At 35.5% G+C, this 25,309-nt stretch overlaps 1 protein-coding gene across 1 annotated transcript in view; it reads right to left on the bottom strand.

The window, feature by feature from the left end:
- Positions 1–239: 239 nt before the first annotated feature.
- LOC142344406 (dynamin-like GTPase OPA1, mitochondrial) overlaps positions 240–25,309 on the bottom strand; it is a 50,884-nt gene continuing 25,814 nt past the window's right edge. Inside the window, exons 2-4 of the mRNA XM_075396021.1 lie at positions 9,860–10,128; positions 1,574–3,273; positions 240–1,176 (exon numbers count right to left, since the gene is read on the bottom strand). Coding sequence (XP_075252136.1) covers positions 456–1,176; positions 1,574–3,273; positions 9,860–10,120 — 2,682 coding nt within the window. The 5' untranslated portion in view covers positions 10,121–10,128 and the 3' untranslated portion in view covers positions 240–455. The remainder of the gene's footprint in view (positions 1,177–1,573; positions 3,274–9,859; positions 10,129–25,309) is intronic.

Raw genomic sequence — 25,309 nt, 5'->3', positions numbered from 1 at the left:
CGTTACTTTTTCTTGAGACAGAAAAGTCGAATCCGCAAGACGATCAAACGATCCAGCAAATAATATTGCATATCGGTCATCAGAACCCAACAACTGCGACACATTTCGTTGCAGAACAATTAAATGTCAAACTCAAAGCAATTGGCAGCAATTAACTAGAGTTTAAATTTTACAGCCGACTGATTACACCGAGAGATTTCACGTCTAAATTCTTATATTTTGATCTGTAATAAGCATAACGCATTTTCAAGCAGCTTAAATTTAAATATTTCATGCTAACATTTAATTGCAGTACGGAAAATTAAAAATTAATGGAAATAGTTGGCATATTTTGACAAGTTTTGCTGGAAACTGAAAAACAAGCACTGCAATTCATTAATACGTCAATATTTTCTGGCTCAAGTGAAAAGAAGCAAATTTCCAACAAAAAATCAGATATTAAATCAAATATCAACTCATTTTTCTTCTTTAACAGCGGCTGCGAAAGTTTCCAATTTGTTGTAAATACTTCTCACTTTCTTTAGTTGTTCGGCCAATTCAACCTGCTTTCCCATGATCAACTTTCTCTTCTGTTCACTGTCCGTTGACAAATTGTCCAACATATTTTTAATATACTCATCAAGCCTCTTAGTCTCCGAGTTTAGAATGTGCTGACGTAGCGACTGTACCGTAGTTTCCAAAGTCTTCTGCAGTCTCCAAAACAGGACAATGTCATCACAGGTTAATCCTGGCTCCTTAAAACCTCGTTGGTAATGGTAGAAAAAAGTTTTGCAGTCTTTGCATCGTGCAATTGATTGTTCGATAACGTGCAGTTTGTACCTCGAACTCCACACCTCCTGTATGAACGAATTATCAACCACAAATTTCTTGTCACGGAGAGAAACATTTTTGCGAATAGCTGTCAATTCATCGCTACTCAATGCGTATGCGTGTCTTGGTTCCGTTTTAAGAATCACGTCAATTTCCGAATTGATCAATCGTCGTTTCTGTTGGTCAGAGTCAACGTATTTCCAGCTTGACCACCTCTCTACAATCCCAGGGCCTAGAGACTTTTGGAAGTCTTCAACTGCTTTTTTCTGTTCAGAAAGTAGCACTCGTTCCATGAACGCAGCAGCGTTTTTCCAAGCCAGATTGTCTGGAACAGCTTTGTCTTGAAGCGATGCAGCTTGAATGTGCCTGAAATAAAATGAAAAGTAAAAAAAATAGAGTCAGTTACTTACTGTACCGATATCTTCTGCATATGAAAAAAACGTGGTCAGCTAGAAGTATCTCAACAAACAAGCATTTGGCAAGGGGTTGAGCGCATTAAAAAGTTTTCGTTTCTATCATACTACAATCAAAACATGGCAGATTTTCGTATTAAATAATACTAATCAGTTGACGGACGGAATGTGACGGAACTTTTATTTGGTTATTTCCAAGAACTGATTTTTTTTGTAAAGCAGTACACAGCTTACTGTACTAGCATTATCAATGAAAATGAGAATTATTCTCCAATTTGTCTTCAGAATATATATCTCTCGAATAAACAGAATCTATAACAAATTTTCTGGAAGTCAGGGACGCTACTCACCGTAAGCTGTCGGGTGCTCTCGAGTCCCATGAGACACCACCTTTCAATTCATTCTTCACCAAATTCCTCAGAGGTTCAAACAGCCGATTCGTTGATTTCTTTGACCACAGTGTGAACAACTCGCCCAGAAGCACATCTTGTGCAACCTCTACCGATTTTAGAGGCAGTGAATTTTCAGCCCATCGATGTAACTGAATATCAACCAGGGTCGAAAAATCCTCGTCTGGGTTTTTCAGAACTGGGAAGTATACATTTTCGAACACCTCCTTTCCCAGAGCGTCGAATAAATTGGTATACAATTTTTCGTCCCAATGCTTCGCGTTGAAACTGCCCAATTCTAATATTTCATCCAAAATGTCATACTTTGCCTTTTCAAAAAGACCATCTCGATCGAGTTCTCGGAGACCTGAAAATTTATTTTTCCACTGAGATTCAAGGTTGAATAACTTTGCTTTGAAGCTGTCGGCTTCTTGCTCAATCGACGCTTTGACCATCTGCCAAAAACAATCCGACACCGCCACTGTCAAATTATGAGTTGTCAACTGCGTTCGTTTAATACCTGTTTTCAGCAACTGTGAATTCGAAAAGAATTCTTCCTCGTACGATTTGATACTCGAAATATCATCGTCAGTTTTCCGCCCAGTACCAGTAACAACAGCGAAATATCCTCTAGCCTTCATAGGGAACCTTTTGCCTTCTAGAATGTTCTTGATTCTATCAACATCGGTTGCGTGTTGTTCTGCAACATCAACTTTGGTCATGACAAAAACGGTTCTGGAACCGGTCGGATCCACAGATGATACCAGATCTGTAACCAGACTTCTTTCAGCATCAACTGAACCATCTTGAACGCAGAGAATAATAGCATTTCGGTTACTCATAAACCTCTTTGACAAACTTTCAATTTCCCGTTTTGTATTTTCAGCCATTCCTGTCGTCTCAATGTTGATGATTCCTGGCAAGTCAACCAAAACCATACGTTGCAATCCAGGCCCTTTGACATTAAGCGAGATTATTTCACTAGCGATAGTTTTGTTCGAATTTTTCGATATCGATTTCATTCTCAGCTCAATTTCCTGTCGCAAGCTTTTCAACTGAGATTTATCATTTAAGTTAAATTCCCTATTGCTGTCTTTAAACTGAGCAATGTGGTATGGACCCTCACTTAAGGTAACCATAACAGGGCAGCGAGTCATCATTTCGCCCGAACCTCTCGGAAATATCCGCGCCTGAACAACCATCTCAAGGACACTCGTTTTGCCCGCTGATTGGTCACCGACTACGACAACCCTCGGCAGATGGTCCTGGACGTCGAAATTGGAATCGAATTCCATCAATTCTTCCAGAATCTCAGAGTACATATCAACCAAATTTGTCGTCAGACTACGACCACCTGATTTCTGACTTCCACGTCGACCACTTCTCGACTCTAAGATGATTTTTCGCAGTTCCTTATTCTCCTTTTCGAGCCTTTCAATTTCCTTCTGCTGCTTAATTTGAACTTTGAAACTATCGTCGTTATCTTTACTGAAAATGTTTTCGGCACTTTTAGGGGAAGCTGCAACTTCATTGCCAAAAAATGAAGACGATACTTTGGCAGCCCCCTCACCACTGGATGCAATGGCGCCTTTGGCATTAGCCAGTTCAGTTTTCAGATTTGCAAACTGAGCAGTCAGTTTATCCAGACCGTCAACAGACGCCTAAAACACAGATGTCCATAAAATTGTAAAAAAAGAGCCAAATATTGCTTAAAAAAATAGCCAAATTTTATGTTCGAGATTCTTAAAAATGGCTCAAAATATTCCAACTGTTATTCATTGAAGCTAGCTTCCGAACTGTTACGCAGATTTTTACTCAATAGACTAGGCAACGATCGGAAAGAAGCAGAAATAAGATCAATCTATTTTACATAAAATTTAAAAGCGTAGTTATATAATAACCACAGAGGTTCCCGCAAACAGTTTCAACCTCTTAATCCTGAAAACTTCAGAACAACAAAATAAAAACATGCTTCATTCTAGGTCTCCTTTTAATACAAAAATGGAACTCTTATGTACAAGAAAGAGCTTCAGAATCTTAAACTATCTTGGTTTCGTAAAAATGCACCATTTCTTTGAAAATCTCCCTATGAAAGAAAATTCATATCCAAAAAAAATGATAAAGCAATGTTCGGTAATCAGAACATTTTCTAAAAAACTGACGATGCGAACCGACTGAGTTTCAAAATTTCTTCATAAACTTCATCATATTTTGCCATGCCACAAAATATATGCATGTGTCATGCAAGGTTGGTGTCTAGTTGAACCTGACATAAAAAAGTGAACAAATAGCCTTTTCAAGTGAACGTGAACACACGATCGTAGCAACAAGGGACCACAAAAAACAGCAGAAGTCATGAAACACAGCATTCAAAATTTGGAGCTCAAAAAATGATGAAGGACCAAAAAGATCGGTACGAACGTAAAAACAGAACATCATAAATATTACTACAATATTCCTCAAAACAAATCAATCATTTTCACTCCACAAAACCATCTTTCAACCAATTTCTTAAAAAAAGCAAAAGTTTATAAAAACAAAAAAACAAACTCTTATTTCCATATTTTCGCAAATCAATTATAGTCAAAAACAAATGCAAAAATGGAGAATTTAATCAGCAATTTAATTGACAACACATTTGAGCTCTCAATGAGGCAAACTACCCACATGTGGTTGTTTTTTTCTCCAAAATAGAACGCTCTATTTCGAAAGATACAAAACAACAACACTTCGTCCCAAGCAAAGCAAACAAGACTTTCTGCACAAGAACTTGCAATATTTTATTGTAAGTATTTAGGGAACTTTTTTTCAGAAGTTTTTTGGAGCTTTAAAGACAACAAAATTTCGCACAAAATGAGTAAAAGTCGAAAAAAAACTAGCCAATGAGAGCTATTGTCTTCTAATTCGGCAATTAATTCTACTTAATGTGACTCAGCTGATGAACCGAAAGCCATTAAAGAAAATACCAACTAACAAGTTCACTACATAACACTGAAAACGTAATACGCGTTAAGTTAATAACAAAGTTTGATCGAGTTATCCAATTTCCTCTAATTTTGCTTCTCTTATAACTTCAATCTTGTCCTAAATTCAGTAAATTGAGTGAATTGTTTGAACAAATTCTAATATCCATTCAATGAAATATTTGAGAGCAGGAAAATCCTTAACAGAATCTAAGAAATGATCAGAACTGAAAAATCATCCACCAAAAAGTAAAAAGTCCACCTCTGGCCAAAAAGAAAACCAGTCTAAAATAATAAAAAAAACTTAATTCTTAGAAGCTAATTAAACTAAATAAAAAACTTGATAGGTTTTTTTTCACTCTTGTGACAATTTGGCTTTTGTCCTTAAATTGGTTGAAAAAATCTAATACACAATCAGGGAAAGAGTTGAACCTTCAGCTGAACCTAAAATTTGAAACGGCTAAACCTCAAATGATTGAATTTTTGTTAAAAAAAGGTAGATATTTAATGAAACTATACTACTATGACACATAAAAGCAAAATTAAACTTCCATTTAAATATACTGGCCGAACAAAAAAACGGTATTAACTTTTGAAAATAAAAGTTAACTAATCACTTCCAATAAATTTTAATGAAATTTTAACAAGAAATTCTAATATTAAAATAAAAATCTATCAAAATTTTTTGAAGATTCTGCTTTCCAACTAGCATGTACGGGCTACATAACGATAAATATGAAAGCTCAAAGGCCATTGTTGACCGCTTCAAGAGAAAAAGACAATGAGACGGGTGCACAACGTTATAAAATAGCTAAAGTCAGATGAGTTTGTGGTGTCCACGTTGGCACCAGCAGTACATTCAGATTCGAACAAAAACTTGTTTCTTAAAGAAAAAAACCCAATTCAATGATGACCGACTTCAAGCAGGCGCCAGCTTAATGACCTCAAGATAAAGGGGTTCATCTCGTTCGAAAATGGAGTCATGAAAAAGGTTTCAACTTAACTTGCAAAAAACAAACCGACTAAAGCCGGACAAATTGCTCTCTAACGACAGGCAGAGCAATTTCATTCAAAGGGGGTGTCGCCTATATAATTGTTTATGGGCGCAAAAAAAACATACCAAGAAGTGGTTCTATCTCCAATGAAAAGGACACTCGCGAAGTGAAACCAAAACAAAGTTATAGAACAAAACGGTTCACCAAAAATTTTGCATAAAAATACTAACACGTTTACAATAATTGCTTCGAATTTCGATCGAGAGAAATTGATCAGATAGGTTGCAAAAATAATCAGTTCTTGAATTATAAAAAATGGAGGCCATTAAAAACCCATTTGAGTAGCTTAATTTACTGCTACAAATTTGCTGAAAACTTTTCAAATAACGTATGGTAAATTTTAAGCAAAAATAAAAAAATTCCGATTTTTTTAGCCAAATTTGAAATAAAAAACTGCAGTTAACATCTATCACAATCAAAGATGCTTAAAACATAACACTTGAGAAGACGGACCACAATGCCTTCATAAACATCAAAACTGCCATTACTTTCTTGAATTTATACTTTCACCTTAAGACTAGTTCGATATAAAATTCATAACATAGTTAAAATCCGATGAAAACCAATTTAATTGCTTTAAAAATGTCCACAGAAAACTCAAACAGCAAATCAGATCTGCAAGTTTCAAAATTTCACTAAAGTTTTTTCAAACGAATATCAAAGTCATAAGGCATTAGTTTACACAGCTATCCAGATTAACTATACAGATATCGTTAAAACAATATCGAGCATTCACTAATAATGAGACTAAGCTACAAATTGACACAATTAATGGTCCAAAATGGCAACGATAAAAAATTCAATAATAAGTTTAGAAAGAACTATATTCAAAGACATAGGAGCAATTAGGTATCAACAAAATAATTCAAAAATTTTCACTTACACCTCTTTAGATAGCCAATTGGACAATTGATTAATGAGACTAAGTCATAAGACTGCTAAAAGAACAAATGCAGGCAAAACTCGAAAATTTGAAAAAAAAGGAAAACATTTTTTGTTCAGTGGGCCTCATTTGAACAAAGATGAAAGCTCTCATTAATTGAACCCCTAACTGAAATATACCTGTACTTGGGATGAAAAAATGCAAAAACATTTTAAAATGGACAGCGGCCCAACTCATACCGATTCTTTTTTTCATTGTAAAAATCAAACGATGAGACCAAAAGCAGCATCGATACTGCTGCACAGCATTTAAAAAACCTTATTCTTCCAAAACTTGAGTAAAGGATGATTTAGCAAAAAGTTTTTAAAACATCAATAATATATTATGCTTTTTGATAAATATCGACATAATTTGGCGAGCTGCCGACAAACTGTTTGTTTCAAAATATTTTCCCAGAAACCGGTGGCCAAAATAGCCTCATCAAAACCCATGTCTTTTACCGGTTAAATTGGGTAAAAAAGGATAAAGATGCATATTTAGTGCCGTTTTTCAAAAAACTTTAACACCGAATTTGCCAAAAATGTTACCCGAAAGAAACGGATCAAAAAATTCAGCAGCTCTTAATTTTTATTTGCTTGTATTTTTTTTAGCAAAAATCTTCAAAAATCCGGCAAAAATTAAGATAAATGTGAACAAAACAACGAAAGTGAGGCTAAAGTTCACAAAACTTTAAACCTCCGTAACTCCTGGAAACCAAAACTAAAAAACAAAACTTTTTAAATTGATATTCAACACGACAAATTTTCTAATGATACCACTAAAACACTATTGGATGAATAAATCGATCGGCGCAAATTGACTTAAAAAAACCAGTTCAGCATTTAGTTACTCCCACAATAATTGGGTCGAATCAACTATCTATAACAACCATATTTCGGCGACTTGTAAAACCTTCAATCGACATTAAATATTCCAATAATAAACAAAAGAGCATTTTTTACATTGAAGTTTTGAAACATATGAATGCATAAGCAATTTTGCGAGAAAAAATTTGCTCGGTGAAAAGTTTAGTGTTAGCAGAATTAAACTTATGCCAGTTTCAAGTCATATATCTTATTAGAAGGGTACAAATGAAATAGGAAGACTAAAAAATATTGCTCTCGTATACTTTTAGATACCATTCTTGCTCATAGAACTACTCAAATCTAGTGCTTGCAAAATAAGCATAATATGGTTCAAATATACTTCAAGCAAAATTGAAATCTTTTCCCGAGAATAAATTTTAGTAACCGACAATTTCATTGCAAAATTTTTATTTTTAACTTGTTTTCTTAGTTGTTTTCTTTGTGTTCCAGTGATTCTTGATTCCATTTTGGATGATTATGCACAGCGTCACTAATGTCTCGTGGAAATTAAAAGATCTTGACGAAACTTTGTTTTGGTGGCAATGTAAAGTTCTCGGCATTTTAAAAACACGCTGCCGTATGTAGTAGACTATAACCCGCCATACTCCGGGGTCTATTTCTGCTAGATAAATATCCACTGTCTCTAAATTTTAAATATTAAAAGGAGGAATTTTGCGTTGTAGGTCGATTGGATCCCCTTTTCTGCAAAGTTAGGCTCCTTAAGCTGAAGCTGTCGACTACCAAAGACTTTCAGAGCAGAGACCAAAAAATTGCAAACGAAATTCAGAAGATTTAGATAACAAGCTCTAAAACCTTCATGAATTTGATAATTGTAACAATTGGATCTCCGTTTTTTGGATTTAGATAACAAGCTTAGAAGATTTAGATAACAAGATCTAAAATCTTTGTAAATTAGGTAATTTTAATAATTAGATCTCCCTGAACTTTTCGCTGATTTTCGGACTTCTTAATTTTTCTCCCCAAGAGTCTTGATAATTAGACTTGTAGCTTTAAAATTTTTTTCTCCTCAAACTTGCTTCACTTTTATGTCTCTTCTACCAGTGAAACTGGGAAAATGGGGCCAAATAAGCATATTTGATGCCAGTTTCTAAAAAGAAAATGCTGAAATTTCAAGAAACTTGACTAAGCTGTAGCCGAAACACTTGATTGAAACAATTCAGCATCTCTTTTACCTTTCAACATAAAACCCATGGGACTACCACTGACATTTTTATCATATTTTAAGCAAAAATGGATCAAAATTCAAGCAAAAAATCATCGAAAATGTGAACAAATCAAATGAAGTGAGCCTAACGTTCATAACATGTTAAACCTCCGTAACTCCTGGGGAAAAGCGAAAATAAAAAAATTCTTTTAATTTTCAAATCAACACTTGACAATTATATATATATATTTAAAATTGAGAAAAAAACTATAAAAAATCTCAAGGTAAGATTTCAGCATAAAAGTATGTCGGTTTTGGAATCATTGAGGTTCAAATCTAAAAACACAATTCAAGAAACATTTACCGAGATGTGTGCATCTCAAAAGGCCTCCAATTGACAAGTCATATTTGTTGATAATTAAGCCCTTTATGGAAATTCTGGTACAACAAATGCCAGGAATAGCTTTAATTCAGATTTCAATTTAAAAATTTTTAAGCACTACATTTTTTGTATATACAAACAGCGTACTAAGTTGTAAATAACGATGACTCGTTAGATATTGCCACTTTTTTCATCAAATTAACTCCAAATTTCAGCGCGAACGTAGAAAACTAAAAAAAGTGTCTTTTGTGCTTGACACAAAAACTTGTTTACACAATTGACGTCTTACGGCTGATTGCTATTTGCCCAATTGACCTAAATATTTTGCTCATTTTTTTCAGAGCTTAAATTCAATTTGTAATTTTTTCCAAGTATTCACAGCAGTCGCATTTATTTGTGAAAAGGTCTCACTTCTGTCTAACGCATACGATCAGTTCTTTCGCCAACGAATAGTTCGCAGGTCAAAAATGAGAGAACAAAAATCTGTTAATTCATAGCAGGGTTCCTTCCCTAGTTATATGGGGTCAGAGCAAACAGTAATACAAGTAAGGTTGAAGAAAATAAACATAAATATACAAACGACAGAAAATAAACATTGCGTTAAGATGTTGGAGCTGCGATACGTTGGCTACGTTCGATAAAAATAGAAGACGATGAACAAAACCAGATCATAATAGAGCTCTTCTTCTGCCACTATAATCATTAAATACATAAAAACAACTGAATACCCGAACATGAAACGACTGACGTCGGGCGAATTGCTTTCGAACAACTGGCCAGGCAAGGGGCACAGGCTATAAGTACTTTTATGGAGCAAAGACTTCGGACTGATTTATTTCATAACATGTCTTCGAATTCTGAAAACCAATTAATTTATAATCATAAAAAACTTGCCTGGTTAAGAAACTTGGACGCATCAACCAGTAATCCTACAGGTTGCTTAAGCATTCCGTGTGTTTCATCAACCCACTCCTGGAGCTTTCTAGCTGATGCGAGAGCCGTTCCAGTGGTGCCAACGACTATCACTCTGAAAGGTGTGATTCTGAAGAGAAAGCGTCTGATTGGTCCACGAGACATGTGTCGGCTCTTCGACCACGTGACATGTCTGCTCGGTCGAGTGAGGAGGCATCGCTTTAATGTAATTAAATATCTCATTGCAACATCTGAAAATGGGGAAAAGAAATCTAACAAAAACAGCTTTTAGCCATCTTGGCCTGGTTAAAGAGCATTTTTTGAGTTTTAATGATAAACGATTTAACGATTAAAAAGAGTTTTAACGATAACTTGGTCTTTTGCTCCGATTAGGAAGCACATTTTAATTTCTGAACTTAACCTAGTTAAGAACGGAGATTTGAAGGTCTATGGTGAAATGTCTGTTCCGTCTAATCTATGAAGCCTCATACTGACCTCTCGGGGGTTTAAGTCAGAAATTAAAATCGATAGTTACATTGTCAACTCGAACAATCTAAGTCTTATTAATTGATAGAAAACATGATTCTGAAGCCAGCCCTCAAATGTGCATAGAAATGTTAAAAACATTATGCTTTTGAAAGAGTTGCTGGAATTTTATTCGCAGTTTAAGCAATAATAACCAGTGCAAAAAATGACTATTCTTGTCATAGCAAAATCGCTTTCATAACATACTTTTTAAAGCGATGTCACATTTTCACCCATATTACAGTAACCCACCCTATCGTGACCGCGAATACACAAACCCCTCATCATATAACACCAATTTTAAACACCACCTCTTTTCACCACGGTTTTGCAATCTCCTCACTGAAAGTAATTAAGTTTCCATTAACCACTTAAAACCAATGGACTAATAATTTAGAGATCCAAATCGAAGTGAAATGAATGAGGAATATGAAGCTTATGTGATAGTTCCAGCCTAACTCTTCTGGCTTGCAGACCACGTATTCTAACTAACGCCAAAAATGTCCGATCAAATTTACACTATACTAGTACACAGTTTTAGAATAGCTCCCTCTTGCTTGTACCACATCCTACCAAATAAACCCGAAAAACATAGCGAATTATTAAATACACTCGCAATTTTTGCCCCGAAATCTTCGATAAAACGCTCGATTTAGAGATTGCCTCAATAAATTTTTATCCGTGATTTTTTCAATAATTGGTCAAGCATCAATTCTATCAGCCTGTCACTTCAATCAAACTGAAAAAAATTTTCAAAAAAAACAAAGAATGGCAAACAAAATCAAGATGTGATCTTAGCTTTAAAAACGATTACTACTCAAGCGGATTGTGATACGTATGGATACCTATTATATATCGAAACTCCTATGTGTACTAAATTATTTATCCTCTATATCTATAATTATATCATGCGTTTTATAACTAAAAGTTATGACTTCTTTTATTCACCTATATTAATATTCCCGTAAGTCTACTAAATTATTTCATATTTTGTTCATACTAGTTTATCATAAGTAATCATAATTTCATTTAGTTATCTGAATTCAAGTTACTCTGTAAACGCTCTTCATAATCTTAAGCTAGATTTAACAACGGATTCGCGCCGCGTCTCCAATAATCAGAATTCGTATTACACAAGTTATTGTGTATTCGCCTAGCAATTCCTATCGTAATCTCGACACAAGTATTCGCAACGCGAATCCTAAAGTATTCAATACGATTAAGTATAACATGGCGCAGTCAGCGACAAAGGACAGCGGCAAATCCCCACTTGGAATTCAACCCTTTTGGGAAAAGGCAACACTAGAACCTCCAATTCGCTGGGAGTTTTGGAGAATACAATTGAAACTCGCAATTCTCGCCCGAGAAGGAATTGAAGTCGATCTCCTCTTATTGGACCCCCCAGACCATGTCCTCCTACCTCCTGAACCAGCATATGAAGATGCAGTTGACAACCCGACGGCACAATCAGAGCGAGACCGACGTACCCGCAATGAACAAGCAAAAACAGCGTGGAAGAATCAGTGTCAACGAGTTACAGCAGTTGGTATACTTTGCGGTGATAAACCGTGGAAGTTATGTGATCGGAAAGCATCCTCTTTGATGTACTTGAGCTTAGGCATGGAAGGTCGGCGCGTATTCAACTCAAAGAATTCGACCATCAATCTTGAAACAATTTCAACGAAAGATCTGTGGGATATTCTCAATACAACCTTCATTCGGATCCACAGTATAACCTTCGATAGATACCTCTTCCTCACCCGAAAACAGCAAAAGGGAGAACCTATTGAAAAATTCTATGGACATCTCAAAGAACTTTCGGAAAACTGTGACCTTGGAGATAAAGGAGACACGATCATCCGGGACGTCTTTATCGCAAACATGCAAAATGAAGACATTCAAAAGGAGCTCCTTAAGGAAACAGTCGACCCGGAAAAAGCATTGGCAATAGCGATCAATATCGAGATGGGTACGCTCAACCAATTAAAAATGAATGCAAGCAAAACCGAGTCACATTCAACTGTTAATCAAGTACAACGGATGCGCATCGCAAATGCTACCCCTTTCTCCAATATGAATACAACAGCACGGAAAAAGCCAACAACCTGTCATTTCTGTGGAACCAATTGGACCTCTGACCACCGAAATAAATGTCCCGCTCGGGGAAAAAGATGCAATAACTGTGGTATTGAGAACCACTTCGCAAGAGTTTGCCGAAAACCTAAAGATCCCAATTCCTAGCCAAAACCTAAACCGCGGGTCAATAACGTAGAAAAGGACGATCAAAATGAAGATGTCAATCAGATTTCGACTAATTTTGATCCTGATTTGGAATCAAACTATTCTTCAGATGAAGATAATTGTGTAGCAGCAGTATCTTCAACAGATTCCTCAACTTCAGTGGATGCAATCAATCTTCCCGTAATCCTTGGTAAAACATCAACAAATGTTTTGGTGGATGCGGGCAGCGTATGCACAATAATAAACGAATCCTTGGCAAACTCCATCATTTCTCATGATTCAAAATCGAAGTGGATACGCGAAGCGAATCCTAAACAATTGAAAACATTTTCAAACGAACCTATTCATACAGTGGGCATTCTTCAAACTTCAATTCAAAGCAGTAATTGGTACGCAAATCCAATAGAAATTCAAGTAGTGGCAGACGGACATCGTTCTCTATTGGGTAGAGATTTGTTTCCAGCTCTTGGACTCTCAATACATCAATCAAGTAACAATGTAACAATTAATCAGGTAGATCAAGAATATTGCCCAATCAAAAAACAGATTGCTATTGATTATCCCGATCTAATCTCCAGAATTGATGCTGATACAGTTCCTGTAGCCAAATACCTCGATGATGCTGGATGGGTCAACCCGGAGAGAAGCGATCTGGAAATTGAGACGGCTATGAATAAAGAACAACAAGACGCAGGCCTCCGGTACCGCGACTCAGACGACAAGGAATCGCGGTTCATAATCCACCCCAAAATTACGAACCCCATTCCGAGAACAGAAAAATCATTAAGTGTGAAGCTGGCCAGAAAGATACCAAACAAAAAAAGGGCGAAACGACAACTTGCTGGGCTTTATGAAGTTTTAAAACCCGGTTCATTCGTCACTAAATCCTCCCCCACGACAACCATAATTAATGAACCGGGGCGAACGCCAGTCAAAGTCAGAGACAGTGATCTGGCAAAGTTTGGCACCAAGGCTGAAAGATCTACAAATCTCTGGACGTACGCACAAAGGCGTCCTGCGCCTTATGAACAGACAACTGAGATAAAGATTGCCAAACACAGCAACGACATCAAAAAACAAAAGCGAGGGGAAATCAAAATTCGACATCGGCATCGAGACACCACCTCAGTTGTTTCCTCAGTCAATTCAAACGTGTCTAGAGCCCTCACTGTACGCAAACCTACAAAACCACAGCCCAAACGTCGTCGAAATGCAGCTCCAATCAACGACAATGATAACGCAACAGTTCAGGAACAACAATTAATATCAATAGTACCCGCTTCGCAAACGTCTTCCTCTCAAAACCAACAGTCTCAAGACACACATCCCGAACCACAAAAACAACAAGGAACCCGAAAACGAAATCGAACCCAATTCTACGGTTTCACGGACGCGGATATTTCGCCTACAAGTTCCTTGACTTCTACCAGTTCCGGTAAACAGAAAAAACGTAAATCGAAAAAAGAGAAGCAAGAGGCAGCAACCGCAAATACAGTAGTAGCCATGATTCAAAATGCAGAACATTCAAGAATCCCATCTCCCCCACGACCGGAAATTCAAATCGGCCAAGTTTCGCCACCAGATTCTAGAGTTCGATACCATGAATACGAACAAGAGAGAGAACTATCTGTTTGGGATGCAGAAAATGAGATTTAAGTTAAAAACTCAACAAAACTGTCAAAAAACTCAATTCACTTATTTAAACTTGTTTCCACTTTTAATCTAAAATTAATGTTAACTTTGCTTTATGTTACAACATTTGCTTTCCTATTGTCAGTTTTACATTTATTCAAGTATTTGCCCTGTGAATCCATTTATTTCATTTCATGTATTCAGTTTCCATGTTCAGAATTTTGAAGCGTATTCGCTTTGCAATTCCAAAATTATTAAAACATTGAGAATGCTATGTGCTGTAATTATCCGTCAAGTGATGATAATTTATATGCATTAACTTACACAGCTTATGTGCAATTGAATGTTCTTAGAGGTATAAGCCTCGCATATGCTAATATTTTCATTGTTAATTATTCTTAAATTTCACATTCGTAGTACTTCTACAACTTTGAGTTCAGTTTTGTTCATCCAACTCGGTTACATGTTTTGTGTTAATCTAAAAAATTGTAAATACATTAAAAATTTTTTTTGTCACGAGGGAAATGTGATACGTATGGATACCTATTATATATCGAAACTCCTATGTGTACTAAATTATTTATCCTCTATATCTATAATTATATCATGCGTTTTATAACTAAAAGTTATGACTTCTATTTATTCACCTATATTAATATTCCCGTAAGTCTACTAAATTATTTCATATTTTGTTCATACTAGTTTATCATAAGTAATCATAATTTCATTTAGTTATCTGAATTCAAGTTACTCTGTAAACGCTCTTCATAATCTTAAGCTAGACTTAACAACGGATTCGCGCCGCGTCTCCAATAATCAGAATTCGTATTACACAAGTTATTGTGTATTCGCCTAGCAATTCCTATCGTAATCTCGACACAAGTATTCGCAACGCGAATCCTAAAGTATTCAATACGATTAAGTATAACACGGATACAGAAATGAAAAAAGATCTGAACGCCATCTGGATATTTTAGAGTTGGCTCCCTCTTTGCATTCTCGCGCATTTAACGTCTGAGTCTCATTTTGTGACTCATTACAGAATTTCATTTCAGGCGCTAACTCTAAGATGGGACCCCTAAACGCAAACACAAATTTAGATATGAAAACACCACAGCCAACAAAAAAATCAATCTAAAAAATTACAAAAAAAAACATTGAATCTGACACGGCGGAGGGTTAAATGACTGAGGGTCAAATACAGACGGGAGATGGGATATAAGGCGAAAACCTGATTACGCGAACGGCAATTTTGTAGCCATTAGGCGAAAATTTTGAACTCAAGTTTTGTGGATATTAGGCAAATGCCAATTGAAATACTTAAGGCCTGTACTCCAAAATCCACTTGACGCAACTCAACCTTCCCTGACAATTGTATCTAAAGAAAAATCATTCAACAAAGCACATGTAAAAAACATAACCGACTAAACGTTGGAAGAATTGCTCTCGAACGACTAGTGGGAGCTCTGATCAATTTCGGCCTGCTTCAGTCGGGGGGGGGGGGGGGGGTCTAAAAAATGGGACTAAGAAGTTCAACAGTGGGCTTCAAATAACATCATTAGAGGTTAACATATACAAGAAGATCAATAGTGGGCTTCAAATAACCACATTAGAGGTTAACATATACCACTATTAAGGTTTGAAGTGAAAAAATGGCACCAGTTTCGGCGCATTTTTCATCTGACTTTTAGTACTAAATTGCCGCCAATTGAGTTCAGCTGCTTGAAATTGTGATTGAGAGAGAATTTTAGATCACGCGAAACGCAAGAAGTCAAGGGCGTCAAAGTCACTCGAAAAGTCAAAATTTTTAAGCAAAAAATTTTGCATAAAAAAGACACACGTTTTTAATAATTTCCATGAACTTCACTCAAGAGCAATTAAACACTACTCAGTTTCAAATTCTTACATCATTTATAAAACCCTTCATAATATTCGGGCAAAGGAATTTGCAAAGAACACGCGGAAAAGAGTAGCGAATCTATCAAAAAAGCTTCCGTGGTTTTACTCTAAATAGTTTACAGCTAACAAAAAATTGACAAAAAAGTAGCTATAATTTCTGTATGGGCCTAAACTTGAATTGCTTCTAGGCTCAACTTACTTTATTTATACGTGTAGTTTTTGTGACCTATTATCATCGGGAAACAATTGTGAGGGACACTAGAGTACTTCATAGCCCCAAGTGGATTGAGTACCGTCCTCAAGCATTTTAGGTGGTATTCGCCTAATGTCCACAAATTTTCGCCGAACGGCTACAAAAATTTTGTTCGTCTAGTCGAGTTTTTGCCTAATATCCTAAGCCCCACAGAGGGTGTTAAATTTTATGGAGTTAAGTAAGTCAGGGTGAAAAGAAGCAGGAACTCATCAGAGTCGATATCAGTAGGATAATTTCTGGACATCGATATTCCATTTTTTTTAGAATTGGCCTCTTTTGTTAGCCTCTCTATAGTTGCATTAATCCAGTTTCAGAAACTTGGATACATACTAAACAGTTTTTTGACATTCTGTCATTTACTAAGAAACAGTTCGTATTTCACACATGTGAGGAGAAAAATTACACGAACAATTTTTGAGCCTACATTGTGATGGTATTGCCCACCGAAAATATTTTTAAGAGTTGAGAGACATCATTTCACCCCCGAATGAACAGAAACAAATTTTACCAGATCATGCTTAAATGTGAGTTACAATAAGGATCAAAAATGGCTCTGAAAACCCTGATAATTGAACTGGCTCTATGCAGGAACCATCAAATGCGGAATTTGTGACTACAAACATTACTAACTTTATGAAAATTTGCTGGAAGCCTGTACAACACCTGACCTCTGTCGAAACATTAAGTTCACACAAACAAACAACCTACAATGCTAATGCTCTACATAACCTGGATAAATCCCTCGCTTTAACGAGCGCCAAATAACTGTCCTCAGCGGAAAGCGTTATCCTAGAAATCTTGTTACCTTTCAGGAGTAAGCTCAAGGACCCCCCCCCCCCACCCCCCCTCCGCGAGGTGACACTTCGCGTGTCAGATCAATTAGATCAGACAAATAACTTAACAAATTACACGTGAATTAAATTGCATCGGTGTACTAAATAACTTTACATGTCCACCCACCGGGGGTTCTAAGTTTTCAAACACCAAACGCATGAACCAAATACACGGCTCGTTTCAACCATTCAAATCCCTTATAATCCAAATTAAACTCAAAACTTCAAAGTTCACAGCTAATTTAAGTACTCAATCTGTTAAATTAAACCGTTTTAGAACGTTTCATAATTACTACCATAATTCTGTATTTATTCTCAACCTGCAAAATTTGTTGCTCAGATTAGAAATAACTGACGCTCCTGTAAAGATTTTATAAAAATAACGCTTCACTCCCGCTGTGAGTTGCTGAGATCCATGAACTTTCAATTCAATAATTTGCATAAACTTTGAGTTCAAATTGTTGCCCATATGAACGTACTGTCACCAAATACCATATTTCCCAACTGCCCGTAAAATTGTATCAAATAAAAATGAACAACAGATTAGGATCAGACAGAAAATAACCAACATACTTTTGCAATACACAGACTTTTATTGCTCGTCGAGGTTCTTAAGCAGTCTTTAAGAGACTTGAAACAGAACTGAAGGAATTTGAAATACGAATCAGCTGGAAAATAAGACTGGTCTAAATTAGGACCGAAAATCAGTTCACATTCAGTCATAAAAGCCATCTATCTCACTGAAACTTAATTTACTCAGACACCGGGTTTCCTGTTTCCTGAAATTGAGTCTTCACGTCAACAAAAATACCCCCAATAAATCGGGTTAGTTTTGCTTTTAAAAGCGGTTTATCGTTGAATTGGTCAAAAAATGTCACCAATAAAAATTGAACAACCTGAAGATTAGAATAAAGCTACTCTTCAAAGAGACCGCTACAAACCACATAATACTGTCAATAACTTGTTCTCGAAACAGCTCAATTTTTCTCTAACTAATAAACCAAACAACGAGTTTCGGTTATGTTCGTTTGCACATAATGTCCCGGGAGCTCTCATCCACTAACTTTTCTCAATTTCTACAATCGGCTAATTTCTATAATTTTCAATTTCTATAAAACGTTTGAAACAGATTATTCTCTTGGCTTGTAACTAAAATATGAAGTTCAAAAAAAAGACTGTTTTATTATCAATTTGAAAACGTTTTCACAAGGAGATTCACAACTCTACGGCGCGAAAAAAACTTTGTCAAAAAATTAACCACAAGAGCAACCAGTTTCTATCTTGAAAGAGGTTTCAACATACTGAAGAAAGGTTTGTCAAAGAAGCAAAATGAAATGAACAAAATTGAAAAATCAATGCCATCAAATATTTTGCTTTTCACGCGACTCAACGCTCATGAATCGAACGGCTGAGCAGCGCGCAGCACAATAAATAGCCAACAAAACAAAATATTGTACAAGGTTTAGATCCCCCCCCCGTTACATGGCTCGTCTATTAGTTGTATATAACAGAAACGGACTCATAAGCAAGGTATAACGTTGTTGAAAAATTAAATTGAAAGACAGCTAGCAACTTAAAAACAAAAGAGTCAAGACTTAATGATATTTTCAGAATTACAAAGAATATTTAAATGAACTGAAAAGTGTTTTCTTCAGCACTTCGTTCACAAAAACGGTGGCAGTGGGTAAAAAAACGGCAAAAATAGAAAATAATAAATACACATTAAAAATAGCGTCCAACCCAGCCGAAGAATAATTGTGTACCTAACAGCTCTCCGTCATCACCCATGCATTGAGTACCTACCAGATGTGGTTTTGAAAGATAACAATGGAAACGCGGGTTCTATATAGTTAAAAATGATGCGACGTCATGTCCAAAAGCTTAGCTTTCTTGGCAAATACTACCAAATCATAAATCCTTTTATGGAAAATCCTTTCGACTGAATAAAGTCATTTCCATCAAACGTTTTCTGAAAGAGTGTTTTCTTCACAGTCATTAATAAACCTGAAGTAATTTCGTAAACTTTTAGAGATTTTCGAACATTTTTTGTCCCCAGAGCCTCTGATGGTGTCCCACATGTCAACCAAAGTTTCTGTGGGCCTATATGTTAAAAATTGTGAAGTGTCTGTATGGAAGACGCTGTATGGAGAGAATTGTATGGAAGACCTTTTTTATTCAAACGAAGTCAACAATTTCCAAATTGTTTACAAGACATATTTTGACGTTTTTCGTTGTCTATCTTTCGACAAGAAAGACTCAAGATAGCCTAAATTAGAATTTTTGCCCGCGCAAAGAAAAGATAGTTCATGATAGCTCATCACCAAGAACTGCAATAATTTTGTTAACTTTTCACTTTTTGCTGAAAATCTGCAAAAACAATTTCGAATTAAATATAGTTTTTACTGTCTATATGAGTCTGCAAACTGATTGAGCGCAGCATATTTGAGGCCGTCTGAGTAGAAAATTTTTTATTTCTAAATTGTATCTTTACACAGAACATGGACTTGTCGATCGAAATTGATCCCACCGATGGACACATTGAAAATGATTAATCATTTCTTAGAGCTTATTGGGTGGAAGTTGCTGGCAAGGCCTGAACTTAAGGTAAAAATGCTTTTTTGAAGCCTGTATGCACAAAAAGGTAAACTCAATCTGTTTGTCAAAAAAATTTATCAATTTAATTTTTGCTCGATGTCGTCACTTGTTGATCTACTTCTGGCGCACTAAAAACACTCTTTCTTGTGAACCTCCTAATCTGTGTCTATTGCTAACAAAATTGTAGTAAATTTTGGAAATTGATGTTTTCTGACAATTTTTGTCCATTTTCAAAACTTTGGGGGCTAATGGAGAATCTCTAAAGCTTTTAAACGGTTTGCTGGGTTTCTCCAGTGTTTAATTGAATCCTTTGGACTGAAATTCAGAATTTGTTGCTACTCTTTGCCATGTACAGACACGCACGAGCCCTCTTGTTTTAATCTAAAATACCATTTGACTTTTAGTACTAAATTGCCGCCAATTGAGTTCAGCTGCTTGAAATTGTGATTGAGAGAGAATTTTAGATCACGTGAAACGCAAGAAGTCAAGGGCCTAAAAGTCACTCGAAAATTCAAAATTGTTAAGCAAACAATTTTGCATAAAAATAGACACACGTTTTTAATAATTTCTATGAACTTCATTCAAGAGCAATTAAACACTACTTGTTTTCAAATTATTACATCATTTATAAAACCCTTCATATTATTCGGGCAAAGGAATTTACAAAGAACACGCGGAAAAGAGTAGAGAATCTACCAATGTGGTTTTACGTGGTTTTACTCTAAATAGTTTACAGCTAACAGAAAATTGACAAAAAAGTTGCTATAATTTTTGTATGGGCCTAAACTTGAATTGCTTCTAGGCTCAACTTACTTTATTTAAACGTGTAGCTTTTGTGAGCTATTATCATCGAGAAACAATTGTGAGGGACACTAGAGTACTTCATAGCCCCAAGTGGATATTAAGAATATCCTAAGCCCCACAGAGGGTGTTAAATTTTATGGAGTTAAGTAAGTCAGGGTGAAAAGAAGCAGGAACTCATCAGAGTCGATATCAGTAGGATAATTTCTGGACATCGATATTCCATTTTTTTAGAATTGGCCTCTTTTGTTAGCCTCTCTATAGTTACATAAATCCAGTTTCAAAAACTTGGATAAATACTTAACAGTTTTTTGACATTCTGTCATTAACAGTTCGAATTTCACACATGTGAGGAGAAAAATTATATGAACAATTTTTTAGCCTACATTGCAATGGTATTACCCACCGAAAATATTTTTAAAAGTTGAGAGACATCATTTCATCCCCGAATGAACAGAAACAAATTTTACCAGATCATGCTTAAATGTGAGTTACATTAAGGATCAAAAATGGCTCAGAAAACCCTGATAATTGAACTGGCTCTATGCAGGAACCATCAAATGCGGAATTTGTGACTACAAACATTACTAACTTTATGAAAATTTGCTGGAAGCCTGTACAACACCTGACCTCTGTCGAAACATTAAGTTCACACAAACAAACAACCTACAATCCTAATGCTCTACATATCCTGGATAAATCTCTAGCTCTCGCTTTAACGAGCGCCAAATAACTGTCCTCAGCGGAAACCGTTATCCTAGAAATCTTGTTACCTTTCAGGAGTAAGCTCAAGAACCCCCCCCCCTCCGCGAGGTGACACTTCGCGTGTCAGATCAATTAGATCAGACAAATAACTTAACAAATTACACGTGAATTAAATTGCATCGGTGTACTAAATAACTTTACATGTCCACCCACCGGGGGTTCTAAGTTTTCAAACACCAAACGCATGGACCAAATACACGGCTCGTTTCAACCATTCATATCCCTTATAATCCAAATTAAACTCAAAACTTCAAAGTTCACAGCTAATTTAAGTTCTCAATCTGTTATATTAAACCGTTTTAGAACGTTTCATAATTACTACCATAATTCTGTATTTATTCTCAACCTGCAAAATCTGTAGCTGAGTTTAGAAATAACTAACGCTCCTGTAAAGATTTTATAAAAATAACGCTTCTCTCCAGCTGTGAGTTGCTGAGATCCATGAACTTTCAATTCAATAATTTGGACCAATTTGCATAAACTTTGAGTTCAAATTTTTGCCCATATGAACGTACTGTCACCAAATACCATATTTCCCAACTGCCCGTAAAATTGTATCAAATAAAAATGAACAACAGATTAGGATCAGACAGAAAATAACCAACATACTTTTGCAATACACAGACTTTTATTGCTCGTCGAGGTTCTTAAGCAGTCTTTAAGAGACTTGAAACAGAACTGAAGGAATTTGAAATACGAATCAGCTGGAAAATAAGACTGGTCTAAATTAGGACCGAAAATCAGTTCACATTCAGTCATAAAAGCCATCTATCTCACTGAAACTTAATTTACTCAGACACCGGGTTTCCTGTTTCCTGAAATTGAGTCTTCACGTCAACAAAAATACCCCCAATAAATCGGGTTAGTTTTGCTTTTAAAAGCGGTTTATCGTTGAATTGGTCAAAAAATGTCACCAATAAAAATTGAACAACCTGAAGATTAGAATAAAGCTACTCTTCAAAGAGACCGCTACAAACCACATAATACTGTCAATAACTTGTTCTCGAAACAGCTCAATTTTTCTCTAACTAATAAACCAAACAACGAGTTTCGGTTATGTTCGTTTGCACATAATGTCCCGGGAGCTCTCATCCACTAACTTTTCTCAATTTCTACAATCGGCTAATTTCTATAATTTTCAATTTCTATAAAACGTTTGAAACAGATTATTCTCTTGGCTTGTAACTAAAATATGAAGTTCAAAAAAAAGACTGTTTTATTATCAATTTGAAAACGTTTTCACAAGGAGATTCACAACTCTACGGCGCGAAAAAAACTTTGTCAAAAAATTAACCACAAGAGCAACCAGTTTCTATCTTGAAAGAGGTTTCAACATACTGAAGAAAGGTTTGTCAAAGAAGCAAAATGAAATGAACAAAATTGAAAAATCAATGCCATCAAATATTTTGCTTTTCACGCGACTCAACGCTCATGAATCGAACGGCTGAGCAGCGCGCAGCACAATAAATAGCCAACAAAACAAAATATTGTACAAGGTTTGGATCCCCCCCTTTACATGGCTCGTCTATTAGTTGTATATAACAGAAACGGACTCATAAGCAAGGTATAACGTTGTTGAAAAATTAAATTGAAAGACAGCTAGCAACTTAAAAACAAAAGAGTCAAGACTTAATGATATTTTCAGAATTACAAAGAATATTTAAATGAACTGAAAAGTGTTTTCTTCAGCACTTCGTTCACAAAAACGGTGGCAGTGGGTAAAAAACGGCAAAAATAGAAAATAATAAATACACATTAAAAATAGCGTCCAACCCAGCCGAAGAATAATTGTGTACCTAACAGCTCTCCGTCATCACCCATGCATTGAGTACCTAGCAGATGTGGTTTTGAAAGATAACAATGGAAACGCGGGTTCTATATAGTTAAAAATGATGCGACGTCATGTCCAAAAGCTTAGCTTTCTTGGCAAATACTACCAAATCATAAATCCTTTTATAGAAAATCCTTTCGACTGAATAAAGTCATTTCCATCAAACGTTTTCTGAAAGAGTGTTTTCTTCACAGTCATTAATAAACCTGAAGTAATTTCGTAAACTTTTAGAGATTTTCGAACATTTTTTGTCCCCAGAGCCTCTGATGGTGTCCCACATGTCAACCAAAGTTTCTGTGGGCCTATATGTTAAAAATTGTGAAGTGTCTGTATGGAAGACGCTGTATGGAGAAAATTGTATGGAAGACCTTTTTTATTCAAACGAAGTCAACAATTTCCAAATTGTTTACAAGACATATTTTGACGTTTTTCGTTGTCTATCTTTCGACAAGAAAGACTCAAGATAGCCTAAATTAGAATTTTTGCCCGCGCAAAGAAAAGATAGTTCATGATAGCTCATCACCAAGAACTGCAATAATTTTGTTAACTTTTCACTTTTTGCTGAAAATCTGCAAAAACAATTTCGAATTAAATATAGTTTTTACTGTCTATATTAGTCTGCAAACTGATTGAGCGCAGCATATTTGAGGGAATTTTGGTACGAATGGCCGGGAATCGGGAAAAGATATTAAAATTTACGGTACTTCCAGATATTAGTTTTCCGTAGCCGTCATTGTAATCGTGGCCGTCATTGTAATCGTAGCCGTCAATCGTAATAAGAAAAAGGGCAGCTGAGAACAGGCTACTGTAGGCCTAATGCTGTTCCGCTGCGATTACGCAGGAACCAAAATTATTATTATTATTATTGTAAACTTTACAAAAAAAATTATTGGACAAACTATACTTGATGTTTTTGAAAAAGTAATGTGAACGTACTTCAGTTACTATCAATTTTTGCATTTAGTACATTTTACCGCAACACTATTCAATTTTTTGAATCTCTCACATTACACATTTTTCAATGATTGTTACTCCAACAAGGCGGCTCGGTAATGTGCGATAGCACATAAGGTTCCGACCCCGCCCATCCACAATTTTGGCATAATTGTCTACCAAATGAGGAACAGATAGAAAAACCCAAAAATTATTTTTTGCGAATCCCAAAAAAGCCCGTCTTTTTCAAAAAAATTCTGTATGAACGATAAGATAGCCTCCAAAGCAAATAACTCAGTGGAGTAAAAATTGATGCAATAGATTGCTGTAATATGTCAATATTAAGAAAGCGAGTCAAGAGGAACAGCAAAATCAAACAACAACAACAACAAACATTAATTACATCAAAAAATCTATGTCCCTCTTAAAAACTAAATTTAATAACAAAGTCAACATACCGTCAGATAAACCTCAAACTAAACAACAAAAACTTATAAATCACCAGAAAACATATGCGACCAGTCCATAAAAAGGTTTGGTAACAATTATACAAAAAAGAACAAAAACGGTAAAGTAAAAAAATTAACTTATTTTTTTGAAACAGTTAACTTCAAAGTAATAAATACCATAAGGAATCAATTAAAATTACCACAAATTTACGATTACCACTGCTTCTAAAGAAGAGCATTAGGACCTGTCCTTATTCATTTTTTAAAGCGGCTAAAAAGAACAACAAAGAACAAACAAAATTTCAATTGAAACTTGCCAGAAAACGCTGTCAAAACCGTCAAGCCAAATTTTGACACTCAAAAAAAATTTGATTGCGCCTTCTTCAAACAGCTATAATAGCTATAATGTAGTACGTGGTCATTCATTAGTAAGAATAGGTAACAAGTAGACAAAAAAGCGAAGTGCTAAAGTATGTAATACTTTTAATTTTTTTTTCGAAACAAAATTACATTCAATGTCATGAAAGGCATTAATTACAAAAAGAGCTATTTAAATAGGGTCGTTTATTCATGAAAAGGAAACCCTCGAGACTTGTAATTATCCAGAATATTTCTTGCATCTACAAAAAGAACGTCAAATATGACAAAAATCAAATTAATTTACTTTTTTTTGTG

This window comes from Convolutriloba macropyga, chromosome 8 (assembly GCF_964194025.1).
Source record: "Convolutriloba macropyga chromosome 8, txConMacr16.3, whole genome shotgun sequence".
In the NCBI taxonomy this organism is placed as follows: Eukaryota; Metazoa; Xenacoelomorpha; order Acoela; family Convolutidae; genus Convolutriloba; species Convolutriloba macropyga.
Note: the sequence above shows the minus strand (reverse complement) of the source record. Positions and strands in the feature narration are given on the sequence as shown.